Below are 21,181 nucleotides of genomic sequence, written 5' to 3' on the forward strand. Positions count from 1 at the left end.
AGACAACCATGTGCAGTGGAACCTCGGTTTATGAGTAACTTGGTGTGCCAGTATTTCACTATACGAGCAAAACTTGCTGTAAATTTGTAACTCAGTTTACGAGCAAGCTTTGCTGTACGAGCAAATACCGCACACACTTCCGGTTCCATACTTTCACCATGCTCTGACCCACTCTTGCAGTCCACACAAAACACGCACAAACACACACAAAATACATTATGCTCACCTTACCTTCCGTTCTTGTAGTTTGGCGCTACAGGATGTGTATCGGGTAACCATCGCGACGATGGAGGAACTTACGCTGTCAGGCGCTTCTCAAAGGAAGTGCGCTGACCAATCAGAGGCAAGCGGCTCCTGCCTTTGACGTCAGCGCTCTGGCAGCGGAAGCTCCGGCATAGGTTGCGATGGTTACCCGATACACATCCTGAACCGGCGAACTACAAGAACCAGGAGGCCGACAATGGAATGGAAGGTAAGATGAGCATAATATGTGTGTGTGTTTGTGCGTGTGTGGAATGGCACAATAGGGGACCAGGATGGGACATTGAACAAGGTGTGGAACGAATTGTCTGAGCTTGCATTATTTCCTATGGGAAATTGTGCTTTGCTAGACGAGTAACTTTGTTTACAAGCACACTCCCAGAACGGATTATTGTCGTAAACCAAGGTTCCACTGTATAATATTGTGGTGACAGAGTACTTCCAAGCGACAGTTGTAATGGGGTGCGGATCTGATGAGACAAACCATTTTAAAAGCCAGTAACTGAAAAACCATGGAGCAAAACTAAGGACTTCCTGAGGAGACAATGTCTGAAGGCATTTTGCTTTTTACCTCATCATCTTCAAATATATCTTCCTCATCTCCTGAATCCATCAAAAGTTTTCTCTTCTTTCGCAACCTCTGAGGACGCTCATTCTCTGTGCTGGGTACAGGACCTGCAGTGGTTGGTGTAGGTGTAACTGATTGCGCTTCCAAAGAGGTGCACACTTTTTTTTCACTAAAAAAAATTATATTATATTATTATTATGCTGATACCAAATATGCATTTTTTTAAGTGGTAAAAAAACTTGGAAAATTTATGAAAAAAACATTTTGATTGTGTCACCATTTTCTGAGAGCCATAATGTTTTCAATTTTTAGTCAATGTGACTGTGTGAGGGCTTGCTTTTTCACGCCCTAAGCTGGCGTTTTTATTGTTACCATTTTGAAGTACACTACAATTCAAAAGTTTAGGGTCACTTAGATATTTCCTTATTTTTGAAAGAAAAGCACATTTTTTTTCAATGAAGCTAACCTTAAATTAAACAGAAATACACTCTATACATTGTTAATGTGGTAAATGACTATTCTAGCTGTAAACGTCTGGTTTTGAATGAAATATCTACATAGGTGTATAGAGGCCCATTTCCAACAACCACCACTCCAGTGTTCCAATGGTACATTCTGTTTGATAACTGTGTTAAAAGGCTAATGAATGTTTAGAAATAACTTGAAAAACCTTGTGCAAGTACTGTATGTTAGCACAGCTGAAAACAGTTTTGCTCATTAGAAAAGCTATAAAACTGACCTTCCTTTGAGCTAGTTGAGAATCTGCAGCATTACATTTTTTGGTTCCATTAAACTCTCAAAATGACCAAAAAAGAGAGCTTTCATGTGAAATTCGACAGCCTATTCTTGTTCTTAGAAATGAAGGATATTTCATGCGAGAAATTGCCAAGAAACTGAAGATTTCCTACAACGGTGTGTACTACTCCCTCCAGAAGAGAGCACAAACAGGCTCTAATCAGAGTAGAAAGAGAAGTGGGAGGCCTCCGTTGCACAACTGAGCAACAAGACAAGTACATTAGAGTCTCTAGTTTGAGAAACCGACGCCTCACTGGCCCTCAACTGGTACCTTCATTAAATAGTACCCGCAAAACGACAGTGTCAATGTCTACAGTGAAGAGGCAACTCCAGGATGCTGGCCTTCAGGACAGAGTGGCAAAGAAAAAGCCATATCTGAGACTGGCTAATAAAAGGAAAAGATTAATATCGACAAAAGAACACAGACATTGGACAGACATTGGACATAGGAAGATTGGAAAAAAGTGTTATGGACAGACGAATCAAAGTTTAAGGTGTTTGGATCACACAGAAGAACATTTGTGAGACGCAGAACAACTGAAAAGATGCTGGAAGAGTGCCTGACGCCATCTGGCAAACATGGTGGAGGTAATGTGATGGTCTGGGGTTGCTTTGGTGCTGGTAAAGTGGGAGATTTGTACAAGGTAAATGGGATTTTGAATAAGGAAGGCTATCACTCCATTTTGCAACGCCATGCCATACAAGAGCCAATTTCATCCTACAACAGGACAATGACCCAAAGCACACCTCCAAATTATGCATGAACTATTTAGGGAAGAAGCAGACAGCTGGTATTCTATCTGTAATGGAGTAGCCAGCCCAGTCACTAGATCTCAACCCTATTAAGCTGTTGTGGAAGCAGCTTGACAGTATGGTACGCAAAAAGTGCCTATCAAGCCAATTCAACTTGAGGGAGGGGGGGGAAGCATGGGGTGAAATATCTCCAGAATACCTCATCAAATTAACAGCTAGAATGCCAAAGGTCTGCAAAGCTAGTCAATGTCTGAACTATATTTTCTATTCATTATGTAACTCATTTAATAAAGAAAAGTATGATTTTTCATGGAAAAGAGAAAAAAGAGAATTTTGTTACTTACCGTAAATTCTTTTTCTTATAGTTCCGTATTGGGAGACCCAGACCTTGGGTGTTTAGCTTCTGCCTCCAGAGGACACACAAAGTACTACACTTAAAAGTGTAGCTCCTCCCTCTGAGCTTATACACCCCCTGGTAGCCAGTCCTAGCCAGTTTAGTGCAAAAGCTGAAGGAGAATAGCCACCCACAAGTAGAACCGAGTAAGAACCGGAACAACCGGAGACTCTGTCCACGACAACAGCCGGTGATAACACACGGAACAATAAAATTGCCAACCGGCAACAGGGAGGGAGCTGGATCTCCCAATACGGAACTGTAAGAAAAAGAATTTACGGTAAGTAACAAAATTCTCTTTTTCTTTATCGAGACCCAGACCATGGGACGTTCCAAAGCTGTCCCTGGGTGGGAATAAACAGAAAAAACTAAGAAGTAGGCGGAGCCTAACTTCACAAGTGGGCGACAGCCGCCTGAAGGATGCGTCTGCCCAAGCTCGCATCTGCCGAAGCATGAGCATGCACTTGGTAGTGCTTCGAAAAGGTATGCAGGCTAGTCCAAGTGGCAGCCTGACAGACTTGTTGAGCCGTAGCCTGGTGCCTAAAAGCCCAAGAGGCACCGACAGCTCTGGTCGAGTGTGCCTTGATCCCCGGCGGGGGAGGCACCTGAGTACTCTGATAGGCGTCCGAAATGGTCGATCTAATCCAACGGGCCAAGGTCGGCTTAGAAGCAGAGAGACCCTTGCGCCGCCCTGTGGTTAGCACAAAAAGAGAGGTGCACCGCCTAAGCGCAGCGGTGCGAGCCACATAAATCCGGAGAGCACGCACCAGATCTAGAGTATGCAGCGCTTTGTCAAAGCGATGAACAGGGGCCGGACAGAAGGAAGGCAAGGAAATATCCTGGTTAAGGTGGAAGGGAGAGACCACCTTAGGAAGAAAGTCCGGGGTCGGACGGAGAACTACCTTGTCTTGGTGAAAAAACAAAAAAGGTGACTCCGAGGAGAGCGCAGCCAAATCAGAGACTCTCCTGAGAGAAGTTATGGCAACTAGAAAGGCCACCTTTTGAGAAAGACGATACAAAGAAACCTCCCTAAGAGGCTCAAAGGGGGGTTTCTGCAATACCGTGAGGACCAAGTTAAGGTCCCAGGGATCCAAGGGCCGCCGATAAGGCGGAATGATGTGAGACGCACCTTGCATGAAGGTGCGGATCTGAGCCAGCCAGGCGAGACGCCGCTGGAACAGCACTGATAGAGCTGAGACTTGTCCCTTGAGAGAGTTGAGGGACAGTCCTAGCTGCAGACCGGACTGTAAAAAAGACAGAAGGGTCGGCAACGAGAATGGCCAAGGAGAATGGTCAGAAGAGCGACACCAGGACAGGAAAATTTTCCAAGTCCTGTGATAGATCTTGACGGAGGAAGACTTACGGGCCTGAGTCATAGTGGAGATGACTTCAGGAGGAATACCAGAAGCCGTCAAAATCCAGGACTCAAGAGCCACGCCGTCAATTTGAGTGCCACAGAATTCGGGCGGAAAAACGGACCTTGCGAGAGCAGGTCTGGACGGTCCGGAAGATGCCACGGCATCTCCACGGACAGTTGGAGCAGGTCCGGATACCAAGCTCGCCTGGGCCAGTCCGGTGCAATGAGGATGACTCGACGGCCCTCCATTCTGATCTTGCGCAGGACTCTGGGCAAGAGAGCTAGAGGGGGAAACACGTAGGACAGACGAAACTGGGACCAGTCTTGAACCAGAGCGTCCGCGGCGAAGGCCTGAGGATCGTGGGAGCGAGCCACGTAAACCGGAACCTTGTTGTTGTGACTGAGTGCCCCACTTGCGGCAGATTGACTGAAACACTGCCGGGTGCAGGGACCACTCGCCACCGTCCACGGATTGACGGCTGAGATAATCTGCCTCCCAGTTTTCTACGCCAGGGATGTGGACTGCGGATATGGTGGACTTGGAGTCCTCCGCCCATTGAAGAATGCGTTGGACCTCCAACATTGCCAGGCGGCTGCGTGTCCCGCCTTGGTGATTGATGTAGGCAACCGCTGTCGCGTTGTCTGACTGGACTCGAATGTGCCTGCCCGCCAACAGGTGGTGAAAGGCTAGGAGAGCTAGAAGCACAGCTCTGGTTTCCAGCACATTGATTGAAAGGGCTGACTCGGAGGGAGTCCAAGTGCCCTGAGCTCTGTGGTGGAGATGTACCGCTCCCCAGCCGGATAGGCTGGCATCCGTGGTGAGAATCACCCAGGACGGAGCCAGGAAGGAGCGCCCTTGGGACAGGGAGAGGGGTCGAAGCCACCACTGAAGAGAGCTCCTGGTCCGTGGCGACAGAGCCACTAACCTCTGTAAGGAGGAAGGCCGCTTGTCCCAACAGCGGAGAATGTCCAGCTGCAGAGGACGCAGATGGAACTGGGCAAAGGGAACCGCCTCCATGGAAGCCACCATTTGACCCAGCACCTGCATCAGGCGCCTGAGGGAATAACGGCGGGGCCTCAGGAGAGAGCGCACCGCTAGCCGGAGAGACTGCTGTTTGATTAAGGGCAACTTCACAAGTGCCGGCAAAGTCTCGAACTGCATCCCTAGGTACGTGAGACTCTGAGTCGGAGTCAGAGTGGATTTGGGAAGATTGACAATCCACCCGAATTGGGCTAGGGTGGCGAGAGTGAGCGAAACACTCCGCTGACAGTCTGTGCTGGATGGACCCTTGACCAGAAGGTCGTCCAGATAAGGAAGCACTGCTAACCCCTGGAGGTGCAGGACCGCAACCACTGCCGCCATGACCTTGGTGAATACCCGAGGGGCCGTGGCTAACCCGAAGGGGAGAGCCACGAATTGGAAATGATCCTCTCCTATCGCAAAACGTAACCAACGCTGATGTGACACTGCGATTGGCACATGTAGATAGGCATCTCTGATGTCGATGGACGCCAGGAACTCCCCTTGGGTCATAGAGGCAATGACTGATCGCAGAGACTCCATGCGAAAATGCCGCACCCGGACATGCTTGTTGAGAAGCTTGAGATCCAGGATGGGCCGGAAGGTACCGTCCTTTTTTGGAACTAGGAAGAGATTTGAGTAAAAACCTCTGAACCGTTCCTGAGCGGGAACTGGGACAATCACTCCGTTTGCCTGCAAGGACGCCACGGCCTGCGAGAAGGCGGCGGCAGGGGGGAGTTGAGAGAAAAAATCTGTTTGGAGGGCTGGAAGACAATTCTATCCTGTAGCCGTGAGATATGATGTCTCTCACCCACTGATCGGAGACTTGCTTCAACCAAGAGTCGCCAAAGTGGGAGAGCCTGCCACCGACTAAGGACGTGGCTGGAGCGGGCCGAGAGTCATGAGGAAGCTGCCTTAGTGGCAGAACCTCCTGCGGTCTTCTGCGGACGCGCTTTTGGGCGCCAGTTGGATTTCTGATCCTTGGCTGAGTTAGCGGACGAGGCGGAAGGCTTAGAGGATGACCAGTTGGAGGAACGAAAGGAACGAAACCTCGATTGATTCCTACCCTGGGCGGGTTTCCTGGTCTTGGTTTGTGGCATGGAAGTACTCTTCCCGCCAGTAGCTTCTTTAATGATTTCATCCAGCTGTTCACCAAACAGCCGTGAACCAGCAAAAGGGAGCCCAGCAAGAAACTTCTTGGAAGAAGCATCTGCCTTCCACTCTCGAAGCCACAAAATCCTGCGGATAACAAGAGAATTAGCTGAAGCCACCGCAGTGCGGTGAGCAGCCTCTAGCATGGCAGACATGGCATAGGATGAAAAGGCTGAAGCCTGAGCAGTTAAGGTAACCATCTCAGGTATAGATTCCTTGGTGAGGGAATGCATCTCCTCTAGAGAAGCAGAGATGGCTTTGAGAGCCCACACTGCTGCAAAAGTCGGGGAAAACGCGCCCCCCGCAGCTTCATACACAGATTTGGCCAGAAGGTCAATCTGACGGTCAGTGGAATCCTTAAGTGAGGTGCCGTCAGCCACCGACACAACGGTCCGGGCTGATAGCCTAGACACCGGAGGGTCTACCTTTGGGGAGTGAGACCACTCCTTGACCACCTCAGGTGGAAATGGAAACCGGTCATCAGAACCACGCTTTGGAAACCGTTTGTCAGGGCAGGCCCTGGGTTTGGTCACAGCGGTGGTCTGAAAACTGGAGTGGTTAAAGAACACACTCTTCACTCTCTTAGGCGAGGTAAACTGATGTTTTTCTGCCAAAGAGAGTTGCTCCTCTGACACTGGCGGATTGAGATCCAGCACAGAATTAATAGAAGCAATCAAATCACTAAGATCTGAGTCACCCTGAGAGAAATCAATGGGATACATAGCCTCCGAGCCCCCAGTGAGGGCATCCTCCTCATCTTGAGAGTCAGCTCTTCAGACAGAGCCGTGGGATGGGGAGGGGGAGGAAACCCTGCGCCTTCTCTTAGAAGGACGGGGTCTGGGATCAGATGATGAATCCTCCGTGAGCTCTGATGGACGGAGGTCAGAGGATAGGAGTCCTCTGTCAAGAGTATTAGAGGCACCCTGTGAGGGGGGCTGATGCATATTCATCAAAGTCCTGGACAAAAGTCCCATGGACTCAGCAAATGACTGGGATATGGACCTAGAAAAGGACTCTACCCAGGCCGGGGGTTCAATCACAGGTGCAGCAGCAGCCTGAGAGACCACTGGGGGTGAGACTCCAGGCTGTGGCACCGCCAAGTTAGAGCAACCATCACAGTGTGGATAAATGCTCGGCTCAGGCAGCAGGCGCTTACATGCAGTGCATGCAGAATAAAGCTTTGGAGCCTTGCTCCTTGTGTGAGACATGCTGCTGGAGTGGGGGCTTTGCAGAGAATGAACCCCAGGGAGAATATACAGAGGTCCACAACCGGAGACTGGCTGTGGCTTACCAGACCGCTGAGCGCGGTGTTGTGTGCCCTCCAGATCCCGAAGCCCGGTCCCCCAGAGCGCAGCACCTCAGCAGAGATGCAGAATGCAGGATGTCCCAGAGCAGAGTGAACTCTGCCTGAGAAATGGCCGCCGGAGCGAAGAGAGGGGGCGGGACTAGGGGCGTTCCTATAAAAGAGCGGGAACTGGAGGGCTATAGAGACCTGCCGGGAAGGGGGGACACCCCAGCAGTGGGGAGTGTCCCTCCCCTGTGTAGAACGGCCGCCAGGAGGAGCCGAACCTGTCCCTCTGCATGAGTGACATGCGAGGGCAGGAAAACGAAACTAGGCCTCCGGCGAAGCCGGGGCCTAAATTTAAGCGGCAAGGCCGACAAGCAGGCACCATCGGCGCGGTTCTCGGGCAAAAGCTGGAGAACCCGCCGGAAAAATTAAAAACAATCACATACAGCATACTTTCCCCTTACAATAAAGAACCGGGACCCCCAACATAAACGTCTCAGGTACTTAGCTGCTGAGACGCAGGGCCATGTCCCTGGGGATGAGTGCTCCGGTCCAACAGAATCCTCAAGGGGCTGTGGATGGAGACCGGACTCCTGCCAGGCATGGAGACCGTGCTGGCTCCCACTTCAAGCCAGAGCCCAGAAGGGATGGTGAAGGAGCGCGGCATGTAAGGCTTCAGCCCTGTAAATGAACCTTAACAACACCACCGACACAGTGGGGTGAGAAGGGACATGCCGGGAGTCCAGACATGGACCCGCTTTTCTTCAAACTCTTTCCAAAAGTCAAACAATCAGATGAGAATGCATGTGTGGATGTATGACCTCCTGAACACAAAGCGATAAACTGGCTAGGACTGGCTACCAGGGGGTGTATAAGCTCAGAGGGAGGAGCTACACTTTTAAATGTAGTACTTTGTGTGTCCTCCGGAGGCAGAAGCTAAACACCCATGGTCTGGGTCTCCCAAAGGAACGATAAAGAAATTGTCTGGGTGACCGCAAACTTTTGAACTGTAGTGTACATATGTTTTGATCACCTCTTTTTGCATTGCTGCAGTGGCCAAAGGAACCTGTAATTCTGGATTTTAGATAGTTCCTCATTATGCCGTTCACTAATAAGGATAATTTTATGCTTTAATACATCAGACTTTTTCTTTTTTTTAACTGGCAGAAAGGGGTGATTTGAACAAATATAAGCAGGTGGGAAAGTGCCCTTGCATGTTTTGCCACACCATTATGCATCGAGCTCCTGTGCTTGGTTTGGACAGTCATTCTGTGCTATAAGTCCCTTTAAAGGGAAACAATGGCTGAATTTCACAGCCACTATCTACCAGGAAAGATGTGGCCTTTGTTACAGAGCACGGTGGTGTTGTAGCTGTAACGGTATATCTGGTCCATCATATGTCGTAAAAGTCTGCTGAATTGTTTTGGGGAAAACATTAATTATGTTCATAGCAACTGAGGTGCCTAAAGGGACTCCGCACAGAATGACTTTGCAAACCAAGTACAGGCACTTGCTGCTTCAAGGGGCTAATCATTTAAATCTACCTTCCCACCTGCTTGTTTGCGCTCAATCTGCACACCACCATTCTTTGATTGACAACTCTGGCATCATAGAGTCAGAGAAGAACAGAGATCCCCCACAAGTTACCCCTTTTTACAACTGCACCCCTCAATGAATTAATCTAGGGGTGCAATGACATCACAGGTGTGTGACAAAATTTTATACCATTAGGCAGTGAACAAAATAATTATATTTTATATACATAAAGATGACACAAAATGTTAAACATGGAAAAACCCTTAAAATGGTCAATACTTATTGAATAATTATTAAAATCTAACCCACACCTAAGTGCAATGACCCTGATAACGTTCTCCCCCCTATGCGCTACCTAACAGCGGAGGTCAGCACCCTGAAGCCGAAATGGCGCCCCAACTCACAGTTGGCTGTCCCTGCGTGCCAGAAAAAAGTGCAAGTGCCTAAAATAAAGTGAACCCTGCATAACAACCCGATGTATACAATCAGCGTAGTGTGGAGGATAAATAAGAGCCGAGCCTTACTGCAATCTTTGGGAGGGGAAAAAAAAACAACCCAACAGCAGGTCACAAATTGCTTTTATTTGTTATGCAGTTCACCATGGCGTATTAGTGATTAGATGGCTTTATTTTTCAGGTCGGTGCAATTACAGTGATACCAGATTTATTTTGGGGTTTTTTATGTTTGGCTACTATCACACACTAAAAAATGTGGGTTTTTTGCACCGCCATATTTTCAGTTATAAATATTCTGTATTTCTGCCGACACAGTGAAGTGAGGGATTGTTATTGAGTTCACGCTTTTAATGATACCCTTTTTGAGCACAGTGTTTTTGATCGTTTTTTGGGAGGCAGAATGAACAGAAAACAGCAATTCAGGAATTGTTTTAGGGGTTTTTTTTCATGCCGTTCACCATTTGGTAAATTAATAAAACAGCTATTCTCCGGATGTGATTACAGCTATACTGCTTTTATGATTTTCTTTTTTTACATAATAAAAACAAATTTTAAAGAAAAAAATTAAAATAAAAAATAAACCGTCCAGAGTGGTGCTTTAAACTACAGAGATGACTCCCCTTAGTGCAAGATCCCCTACAAACACTACTTTGTTATGAACTCCCCTTAGAGCATTATTTACAGGTTGCGTTTTTACCGAGTTGTACCATACCAGCAAAGTGAAGGAGATTTCTGAAATCTCACACATGCTTCTTAGGCCGTTTCACACATCCGACATTTCGCCGGGTTGACGGATCCGGCACACTCCAGTACAGTGTTAATACTGTACAATGGCATTGCGGCAAGATCAGATCACATGCTCCGGTCACATGACAGCATGACCGGAGGTTGCCACCATGCCATTGTACTGTATACACTGTACTGGAGCGTGCCGGATCAGTCAATCCGGCGAAATGTCGATGTGTGAAACGGCCCTTATTGTTTCTTCAACAAGCCAATTCCTGCAGAATTTTTCCATTGTTTTTCAACTACTCAAATGGTATGGGAAGGGAGGGGGAGCATAAAAAAACACATACAAAAAGGCAGCAAAAATATGTTATTTTAAAGGGAACCTGTCAGGAGATTTGGTGACTATACGCTGCGGTCACCAGGGCCGGATTATAGGCGGGGCAGGCGGGGCTTCAGCCCCGGGGCCCCCACCAAAAGAGCTTCCAAGGGGGCCCCCACCACCAGGGCCATACTTGCCACCCGTCAGCAATTTTTTTTTTCTTTTCTTCACACCCGCTCCCCCTCCGTTAAGACAGTCTAAATCAGCTGTGTTTTCGGGGGGGACCTACATTTATTTGTATCTGCGTCTCTAAGACGCAAAAACAAGCTGCGGGCACAGGACGCTGATTGACCTCGGAAGTACCATCGTTTGTACTTCCGGGATCAGAGGTGTGCCTGCTCCCTGCTCTGCTGCGGCGTCCAATGCTGCGGACGTCACAGCAGGACGCCGCGGACGTCACAGCAGGACGCCGCCGTGGAGAAGACCCACGCGCGCGGCCGGCTGGCCGGCCGCGGAGGAGAGGACCCACGCGGGCGGCCGGCTGGCTGGCCGGCCGCGGAGGAGAGGACCCACGCGGGCGGCCGGCCGCGGAGAAGACCCACGCCGCGGCCAGGAGAGGAGACTAACCGGAGCAGGAGAATGGCCGCGGCACCGGAACAGCAGCAGGACGATGGCGGCCTATACCGGAGCAGCAGGAGGATGGCATCAGAGCAGGTAGGGACAGAGCTGAAGAAAGATGTGTGGTGTGATGCAGAGCTGTGTGGTGTGATGCAGAGCTGTGTGGTGTGATGCAGAGCTGTGTGGTGTGATGCAGAGCTGTGTGTGTGAAGCAGAGCTGTGTGTGTGAGTGTGTGTGTGAAAGAGAGCTGTGTGTGTGTGAAGCAGAGCTGTGTGTGAAGCAGAGCTGAAGAAATGTGTGGTGTGAAGCAGAGCTGTGTGTGTGTCTGTGTGTGAAGCAGAGCTGTGTGAGAGTGTGTGTGAAAGAGAGCTGTGTGTGTGTGTGAAGCAGAGCTGAAGAAATGTGTGGTGTGAAGCAGAGCTGTGTGTGTGTCTGTGTGTGAAGCAGAGCTGTGTGTGTGTGTGTGAAAGAGAGCTGTGTGTGTGAAGCAGAGCTGTGTGTGAAGCAGAGCTGAAGAAATATGTGTGGTGTGAAGCAGAGCTGTGTGTGTGTCTGTGTGTGAAGCAGAGCTGTGTGTGAGTGTGTGAAAGAGAGCTGTGTGTGAAGCAGAGCTGAAGAAATATGTGTGGTGTGAAGCAGAGCTGTGTGTGTGTGTCTGTGTGTGAAGCAGAGCTGTGTGTGTGTGTGTGAAAGAGAGCTGTGTGTGTGAAGCAGAGCTGTGTGTGAAGCAGAGCTGAAGAAATATGTGTGGTGTGAAGCAGAGCTGTGTGTGTGTCTGTGTGTGAAAGAGAGCTGTGTGTGTGTGAAGCAGAGCTGAAGAAATGTGTGGTGTGAAGCAGAGCTGTGTGTGTGTCTGTGTGTGAAGCAGAGCTGTGTGTGTGTCTGTGTGTGAAGCAGAGCTGTGTGTGTGTGAGAGAAGCAGAGCTGAAGAAAGATGTGTGGTGTGAAGCAGAGCTGTGTGTGTGTGAGAGAAGCAGAGCTGAAGAAAGATGTGTGGTGTGAAGCAGAGCTGTGTGTGTGTGTGTGTGTGTGTGTGAAGCAGAGCTGAAGAAAGATGTGTGGTGTGAAGCAGAGATGTGTGTGTGTGTGTGTGTGTGTGTGTGTGAAGCAGAGCTGAAGAAAGATGTGTGGTGTGAAGCAGAGCTGTGTGTGTGTGTGTGAAGCAGAGCTGAAGAAAGATGTGTGGTGTGAAGCAGAGCTGTGTGTGAAGCAGAGCTGAAGAAAGATTTGTGGTGTGAAGCAGAGCTGTGTGTGTGTGTGAAGCAGAGCTGTGTGTGTGTGTGAAGCAGAGCTGAAGAAAGATGTGTGGTGTGAAGCAGAGCTGTGTGTGAAGCAGAGCTGAAGAAAGATTTGTGGTGTGAAGCAGAGCTGTGTGTGTGTGTGAAGCAGAGCTGTGTGTGTGAAGCAGAGCTGAAGAAAGATGTGTGGTGTGAAGCAGAGCTGTGTGTGTGAAGCAGAGCTGTGTGTTTGAAGCAGAGCTGTGTGTGTGTATATATGAATCAGAGCAGTCTATGCGGCACCCCAGAACTATATGGGTCCCCCAGAGTGCTAAGCCACCCATCCCAATAATGTGTTTGCCACCAGAGCGGTTTGCCACTCCAGTAACGTCTATGCCCCCCACAGTAATGTCTATGCCCCCTGCCCCTCCTGTAATGTATTTATTGTAGGCCCCAGCCCCTCCTGTGATGTATATACATCAGTGCTGTGTCAGTGTGCATGGTGTGCAGTCATGTCTGTTATTGGTGGCCATCATGCAACACAGCCATATGTCCTGGAGGAGCTGGAAACAAGCGGGAGAGGTGAGTGAGGCTGCTTGTGAGTTCTCCATATTAACACCTGTAATGCGTCTGTGTCTGCATGTATGTCAGTGTATATGACTGTGCATACATTTGTCTGTTTAAATGTATTTTTGTGAATTTGTCTTCAAATATGTATATGTACGTATGCCTGTATGTGTATGTGTGTGTCTGTGTGTGGATGGGGCCCACTGAGACTCAACCGGGGACCACAAAAACCTGGAGCCGTCCCTGGCTGCCTTAACATTGGGATCAATTAAAAATATGTGAGTAAAGGCCGCTTTACACGCTGCGATATCGGTCCCGATATCGCTAGCGTGCGTACCCGCCCCCATCTGTTGCGCGACACGGGCAAATCGCTGCCCGTGCCGCACAACATCGCCCAGAGCCGTCACACATACTTACCTGTCCGGCGACGTCGCTGTGACCGGCGAACCGCCTCCTTTCTAAGGGGGCGGTCCATGCGGCGTCACAGCGACGTCACTGAAGCGTCACTTAACCGCCGCCCAATAGCAGCGGAGGGGTGGAGATGAGCGGGATGTAACATCCCGCCCACCTCCTTCCTTCTGCATAGCGGCCGGGAGGCAGGTAAGGGGAGCTTCCTCGTTCCTGCGGTGTCACACGGAGCGATGTGTGCTGCCGCAGGAACGAGGAACAACTTCGTTACTACTGCAGCAACGATATTAGAGAATGGACCCCCATGTCGCCGATTAGCGATTTTGCACGTTATTGCAACGATGCAAAATCGCTTATCGGTGTCACACGAAACGGCATCGCTAATGCGGCCGAATGTGCGTCACGAATTCCGTGACCCCAACGACTCCGCATTAGCGATGTCGCAGCGTGTAAAGCCCCCTTTACTCTACTTTCTTTGTATAAGTGACGGCTGTGAGTTATCCTGGACTGTATCTGTATTGTAGTCCTGTAAATCTGAATATGGCAGATCAGGGTAAAGGTCCAGTCACACTAAGCAACTTACCAGCGATCCCAACAACGATAGGGATCGCTGGTAAGTTGCTAGGAGGTTGCTGGTGAGATGTCACACTGCGACGCTCCAGCGATCCCACCAGCAACCTGACCTGGCAGGGATCGCTGGAGCGTCGCTACACAAGTTGCTGGTGAGCTCACCAGCAACCAGTGACAAGCCCCCAGCGCCGCGTGGAAGATGCTGCGCTTGGTAACTAAGGTAAATATCGGGTAACCAACCCGATATTTACCTTGGTTACCAGCGCACGCAGCTACACGTGCAGAGAGCAGGAAGCAGCGCACACTGAGCGCTGGCTCCCTGCTCTCCTAGTTACAGCACACATCGGGTTAATTACCCGATGTGTGCTGCAGCTAAATGTGCACAGAGCAGGGAGCAGCGCACAATGCTTAGCGCTGGCTCCTTGCTCTCCTAGTTACAGCACACATCGGGTTAATTAACCCGATGTGTGCTGCAGCTACATGTGCACAGAGCAGGAGCCGGCACTGACAGTGAGAGCGGCGGAGGCTGGTATCAAAGGTAAATATCGGGTAACCAAGGACAGGGCTTCTTGGTTACCCGATGTTTACATTGGTTACCAGCCTCCGCAGAAGCCGGCTCCTGCTGCCTGCACATTTAGTTGTTGCTGTCTCGCTGTCACACACAGCGATGTGCACTTCACAGCGGGACAGCAACAACTAAAAAATGGCCCAGGACATTCAGCAACAACCAACGACCTCACAGCAGGGGCCAGGTTGTTGCTGGATGTCACACACAGCGACATCGCTAGCAACATCACAAAAGTTGTTCGTTAGCAGCGATGTTGCTAGCGATGTTGCTTAGTGTGACGGGGCCTTAAGATACATGTTTATTGGATTTATATCTAAATGCTACAGTTCGTGCTCTACTGTTATGGCTAAAAATGTTAACGTTTATGGGGCCCCCACCAGATTTTCTGCCCAGGGGCCCCCACCAACCTTAATCCGGCCCTGGCGGTCACCACCAGTGGGCTCTTATATATAGCATTCTAACATGCTGTATATAAGAGCCCAGGCCGCTGTGTAGAAAATAAAAATCACTTTATAATACCCACCTAAGGGACAGAGCGGTGGAGTTGGGCCATATGGGCGTCTCCATTGTCCGGTGCCAGCACCTTCTCTTTCAGTCATCTTTGTCCTCCTTCTGAAGCTGGCGTGCATGGCGCGTCCTATGTCATATACACTCGCCGGTCCCGCCCAGGCGCAGTACAATACTTTCATCTGCCCTACTCAGGGCAGATCAAAGTGCGCCTGTGCAGGACCTCAATGCCGGCGAGTGTGGCTGACGTAGGACATGTCATGCACCCCGGCAACAGAAGGAGGACAAAGATGTCCGAAAGAGGAGGCGCCGGCACTGGAGAACAGAGACGCTCGTATGACCCAACTCCACCGCACTGTCCCTTAGGTGAGTATTATAAAGTGATTTTTATGTTCTACACAGCAGCCTGGGCACTTATATACAGCATGTTAGAATGCTACATATAAGACCCCCTTGGTGGTGGCCGCAGCGTATAGTCACCAAATCTGGTGACAGGTTCCCTGCCAAGACACACATTTTTGGTGCTGAAATGTCAGAGGCAAATATTTAATGTGTGCACATACCCCAAGTGTGAATAGCCAAAGAGTACAGTCTTAAGGCCCTGTCACACACAGAGATAAATCTTTGGCAGATCTGTGGTTGCAGTGAGATCATGGACATATTGTTCCATTTGTACACAGCCACAAACCTGGCACTGATTGTCCACAATTTCACTGCAACCACAGATCTGCCGCAGATTTATCTCTGTGTGTGACAGGGCCTTTAGGTAGGGATGAACATGTCTTAAAGTGAAAAGCACAAGCTTACCCATCATCTATAGTTTCCTTTTTCTCCATATTATCAGGTTTCTCTTCGCTCTTTTTCAGTGCTGGAGAAAAGAAAGTATAGTCAATAATTCCTGAGTAATTGTACATGAAGCTTCATTCACAAATGATCCGGACGGTGTAATACCTTGCTCAGGGACAGCACAGGTGGGTCTCTGAACGGATTTCTGTGTATCCTGGATATTAGAAGCAGAGTCCAAGGTCTTGTCACAATCTGTAATGATCTCCAGGGTACCGAACTCACTAAGACGGAACTAGAAATATCAACCAACCATGAGGATGAGGGGATTGCTGGTTTATTAGACAGAAGGTTTAATGAGCAAAGAACGTTATAGAGGTTTCTGACCCGTATTTGACTTCCAGGAAGAGTAGCAATGCCGTTGTTCCAGTCCAGAGCGTTCATCAGGTCAAAGTCTGAAGCAGATCCCTGAGACATCTCCTATTACCACCTAAAGGAAGACATTGTAATATAAACTATGGCAGGGCTCTCATACACAAAATGGCATGAATCATAAATCACACTGATGCATTCTGGACACACCAACCATTCACACTAAATTTAGCCTTGGCCAAAATAGTAATGCAAAACCTAATGTGCTGCAGTCAAGACTTGTGCTGCTATTTAGGACCAGATTCTCCCCTAATGCCATGGCTACTACCACTGTAATATAACAAGCATTGGAACACGCCATTATATACTTATCACATGATTCAGGGCTACAAAGAAGCAGCTGTCAGAATTTACAGAGATTGTCCACAGAAGGAAAGCGGACCTTAGTAGATCAAAGTTACTTTCCAAAGATCTAGAATTCTGTTTATTACTAGTGATGGACGGACCAGGACTGTAAAAGTCCAAACCCACGCGGGTTGAAGGGCACCAGAGTGCTAGGCCCGGAATTCTCAGGAAATTCCAAGTATTGATCCGGCACTCGGGTAATACAAAAAGACAAAGGAAAAATAAACAAAAAAATAATAACGTAAGCGTGATATACTTACCGAGGCTCCGGCGCAGCTGTAACTGTTTCCTGCCATCTCATTAACTTCCAGGGTCGCTCACTAGCCTCATACATATTCCCTGCAGTTAGACATGCCCCCAACCTGAGTGACAGCATGTCTCACGCTTCCAATCACAGACCCTGTCTGAAGGTCTATATTGTGGTGTAAAAATAAATAAATAAATTGGTGTATGGTCCCCTCATATTATGATACACAGCATAGATAAAGCCCCCGGTTGTAGCCCCAGCCATGCGGTTATCTTGGCTGTGTATCAAAATAAGAGCAACCGCATGCTGCTTTTTTCTATTATTTCAATAAAAAATTTAAAAACCGGCATGTGGTCACCCACCCATGATTAAGCCTGACAGCTGAGGGCTGGTATTCTCAGGCTGGGGAGACCCATAGTTATTGAGCACCCCAGTCTAAAAATTAGAAGCCTGCAGCTGCCCAAGATAGCCGCAACCATTAGAAGCGACAATCCCATCACGTTACCCGGCTCTTCCTCATTGCCCTGATGCGGGGGTAATAAGGGGTTGTTAGCTCACAGCTGTCACATCCATGAGACTCCCTCATTACTAATCTGTAAGTGAAAAGAAATAAACACAAACACCGAAAAAATCTTTATTTGAAATAAAAGAAAGAAAGAAGAAAAAAAAAAAAAAACCCTCTCACCCCTTTATTAAACCTAAAAACACCCGGGTCCGACATAATCCACAAAAGGTCCCCCAATGATTCCAGCTCTGCTACTTCTGAAGTCAAAGAGCGCAATCATGGAACATTACCACCCGCAGTGGACTTCAGGCACAGAGTCAGCTGTAGCGATCAGTGATCACGTCACTCAGGTAAGTTGCAGACACAGCTGGAGGTTCCCATGGTTCTCCACATGTGACCACAGGTCACTTAACCTCAGGTGACTTCATTAAACTCAGTGACTTCACCTCAGGTTATTGATATCCTCTGAAGTCAGGTTACCATTACCTGCGGTCACTGGTGGTGTCACGGTCATCTCCCTGGAGCCCCTTATTATCTTCTAGGGCTTATCTAGGGCGCTGCATTTAAATGTAATTTCGTTTCCTTTCGCCCGGAAGTAGTTAATGTCAGCTTTCCTGCCAGCAGCTCTGCTGCAGTTGAGGTCAGCTGCACCTGCTTTGCAGTCACAGGCCCTTGTGTTTAAATAGCCAGGTCTCCCAGCAAGCTTTGCTGAATAGACAAACCATTTGTATTAAAGCCACTTTGATGGAATTAAGCTGTTACGTATTGTCCTCAAGTCATATCCGCTCCATTTGTGGTTCTTTATTCTTTGTTTGTCTCTCCTTCCCTCTTGTCTCTTTAGTGCAGCAGTGAGTCTAGTGAACCTCATAGGCCTCTCATCAGTCGGGGCATCTATAGGGTTTTTGCAGGGACCCAGGGTACTGCTCGGCAACACTTGCGGAGACTGTATAGGGACTGGCTAGAAGAGTAGGGACAGCTCAGGAGAGAGTAGGAGGTGTCCATCTATCCTCTCACTAGTGCCAGGGCCCACTTGTGTTATTGTGTCCCCCTTGTCTGTGCTGTGGTTTAGGTGTGTTTTTTCGTTGTGAATCAGACAATGGTTGGTCTGAATGCGCTCGCCATGCCCCTTACATGACAGGTGGAGGGCCGTGGGAACGTACCTAATTGATATCACCGCTGATCGCTGCTCAGTCTCTGCCTGAAACTCCAGCAGGCGGTCATGTTCCATGATCGCACTCTGTGACTTCAGACATAGCAGAGCTGGAAGCGTCGTCCTTTTGTGGATTATGTCAGAATTGAAGGGGTGATTTTGGGGTTAATAATGTAGTGAAAGAGGGTTCTTTTCTGTTTTTTATTTCAAATAAAGGATTTTTTCGGTGTTTGTATTCATTGCTCTTCACTTACAGATTAGTAATGGGGGAGTCATAGACGTCTCTCATTACTAATCTAGGGTTTGGAGGCAGCATTAACCCCTTATTACCCAGATTGCCACCACACCATTGCAATAGGGAAGAGCTGGGTAATGTTCCGGGATTGTCACATCTAATGGATTCGGCAATCTTGAGCAGCTGAAGGCTGCTGTTTTTAGGCTGAGGGGGGCCAATAACCATGGGTCTGGTCTCCCCAGCCTGAGAATACCAGCCCTCAGCTGTCGGGCTTTATCATGGCTGGGTAACAAAATTGAGGGGACCACACACTGTTTTTTTTTTTTAATTATTTATTTAAATAATAATAATAATTATTATTAAAAAAGCGGTTCCTCTTATTTTGATACACAGCCAGATAACAGCAGAGCTGGGAGGTACAGCCTGTAACCATAGTCTTCATCTGTGCTGGGTATCATAAAATGGGGGGATCCCATACCAAATACTTTATTTATATACGGTATGTTTATATCACAAAAGACGCACACAGCATCTGTGATTGGAAGCCGGTAGCTGCCACTCAGGGTGGGGATGCGTCTGACTGCAACCAATCACAGATTCCGGTGGGTGGGGAAAGCAGTACATACGTAATGAAGGTAACGAACAGCCTGGAAGCAGTTACAGCCGCGCCGGAGCCTCGGTAAGTACAGTCCGCACTTGCTCCTATCCCTCTATCCCTTCCACCTCCATTTTTAATAGCTGGATTTTGGTCCCCTAGACTTATAATGGGACTGGCATCCGGCCAGATATCATGGATTCACTCCGGGCCAGAACCAATTTTTTTTTAAACCCGGTTAGATCTGCCGGCTATCTGCAAGTCCGCCTCTCACTATTTATTACACATTTATCTATTCAGCTTTGACACTTTTTTTTTTTATGGGGGGGGGGAATTTTTCAATATAAAAAGGGGTTTTCCGGTTTGGAAAATAAAAACATTTCTAGCTGCAGATTGATTTAAAGACAAAAACTGTTCTTCACTTACTCTCCCCAGGTCCAACGCTGAGGACAGAACTAATGGCAATCACTGAGCTCAGTGGCTCTAAGTAGACAACAAGTCGCTAAGATGATTGGCTGACATGACTCAGCTCTGGATCTCTTCACGACGGGCCAATTTTCATTTTTTGTTATTTCCTCCACTTCTTCCCAGAGCCATAACTATATTTTTCTGTCACATAGACATGAGTAAAATTACAGTGATAGTAAACATGCCTAATCTTGTTTTGTTTTTTATTATTTTAGTGGAAATAAAAATCAGAAGTATTCATAAAACATTCCGGGGGTTGTGTTTCATGTTCCAAGACCTGTAAAGTTTTTTCGGTCAATAGAGCCATGTGATTGCTTATTTTTTGCGGGGCAAGGCAACGTTTTTACTGACACCATTTTGGGATAAAGATGACATTTTAGTTGCTTGTTACAGCATTTTTGTGGCAAAGAAGTGACCCAAAAAAAAATAAAATTTGGCGTTCTTATATATTTTTCTTGCTTACATAATGAGTACATTATTTTTATATTTTGATAGATCAGACTTTTCTGAACGTGGCGATACTGCATATGTGTATTTTTTGAAATGTGGCAATAGGGGGGGCGATTTGAACTATGTTTTTTAGAAATAGTTTTTTAAACTTTTTTCCTTTTATTTTTCACTGATTTTAATAGTCCCCATAGAGGACCATAACCTGCGATCATATTTTCGCTTGTACTATATACAACAATGTCATAACTTGCTATATAAAAAGGTCATGGCCAAAAGTGTTGGCCCCCTTGAAATTATTGCAGAAAATGAAGTATTTCTCAAAGAAAATCATTGCAATTACACATGTTGGTATATACATGTTTATTTCCTTTGCGTAGTATATTGAAACACCACAAAAAAAACATGAAAAATAAAATGCAAATTGGACATAATTTCAGAGAAAACATCAAATATTGGCTGGGCAAAATTGTTGTCACCTTTCAAAAATCTGTAATTAAACAACTTTGTTTCAAGCATGTGATGCTTGTTCAAACTGACCTGTGGTACAACCAGATAAAAAGGGGGGAATGCTATGGAAGAGACCCAGGAGGACCCCACTGCTGACACAGATACATAAAACAGCTAGATTACAGTTTGTCAAAATGTATGTGAGCAAGCCAAAATCCTTCTGGGAAAAAGTCTTGTGGCCAGATGAGACCAAGATAGATCTTTTAGGTAAAGTACATCATTCCACTGTTTACCGAAATGGAATGAGGCCTACAAAGAAAAGAAGGGAATTTTGTTTACCTACCGTAAATTCCTTTTCTTCTAGCTCCTATTGGGAGACCCAGACAATTGGGTGTATAGCTTCTGCCTCCGGAGGCCACACAAAGTATTACACTTTAAAA

The 21,181-nt window shown here is 47.8% G+C and overlaps 1 protein-coding gene across 2 annotated transcripts in view; it reads right to left on the reverse strand.

The window, feature by feature from the left end:
• Nucleotides 1-21,181, reverse strand: part of L3MBTL3 (L3MBTL histone methyl-lysine binding protein 3) — a 126,114-nt gene that overhangs the window by 96,331 nt on the left and 8,602 nt on the right. For both annotated transcript variants that reach the window (XM_075335992.1, XM_075335991.1), the window contains exons 2-5: nucleotides 16,255-16,357; nucleotides 16,036-16,162; nucleotides 15,892-15,952; nucleotides 833-998 (exon numbers count right to left, since the gene is read on the reverse strand). In XM_075335992.1, coding sequence (XP_075192107.1) covers nucleotides 833-998; nucleotides 15,892-15,952; nucleotides 16,036-16,162; nucleotides 16,255-16,344 — 444 coding nt within the window. In that variant the 5' untranslated portion in view covers nucleotides 16,345-16,357. The remainder of the gene's footprint in view (nucleotides 1-832; nucleotides 999-15,891; nucleotides 15,953-16,035; nucleotides 16,163-16,254; nucleotides 16,358-21,181) is intronic.

Source organism: Anomaloglossus baeobatrachus, chromosome 2 (genome assembly GCF_048569485.1).
Source record: "Anomaloglossus baeobatrachus isolate aAnoBae1 chromosome 2, aAnoBae1.hap1, whole genome shotgun sequence".
NCBI lineage: Eukaryota > Metazoa > Chordata > Amphibia > Anura > Aromobatidae > Anomaloglossus > Anomaloglossus baeobatrachus.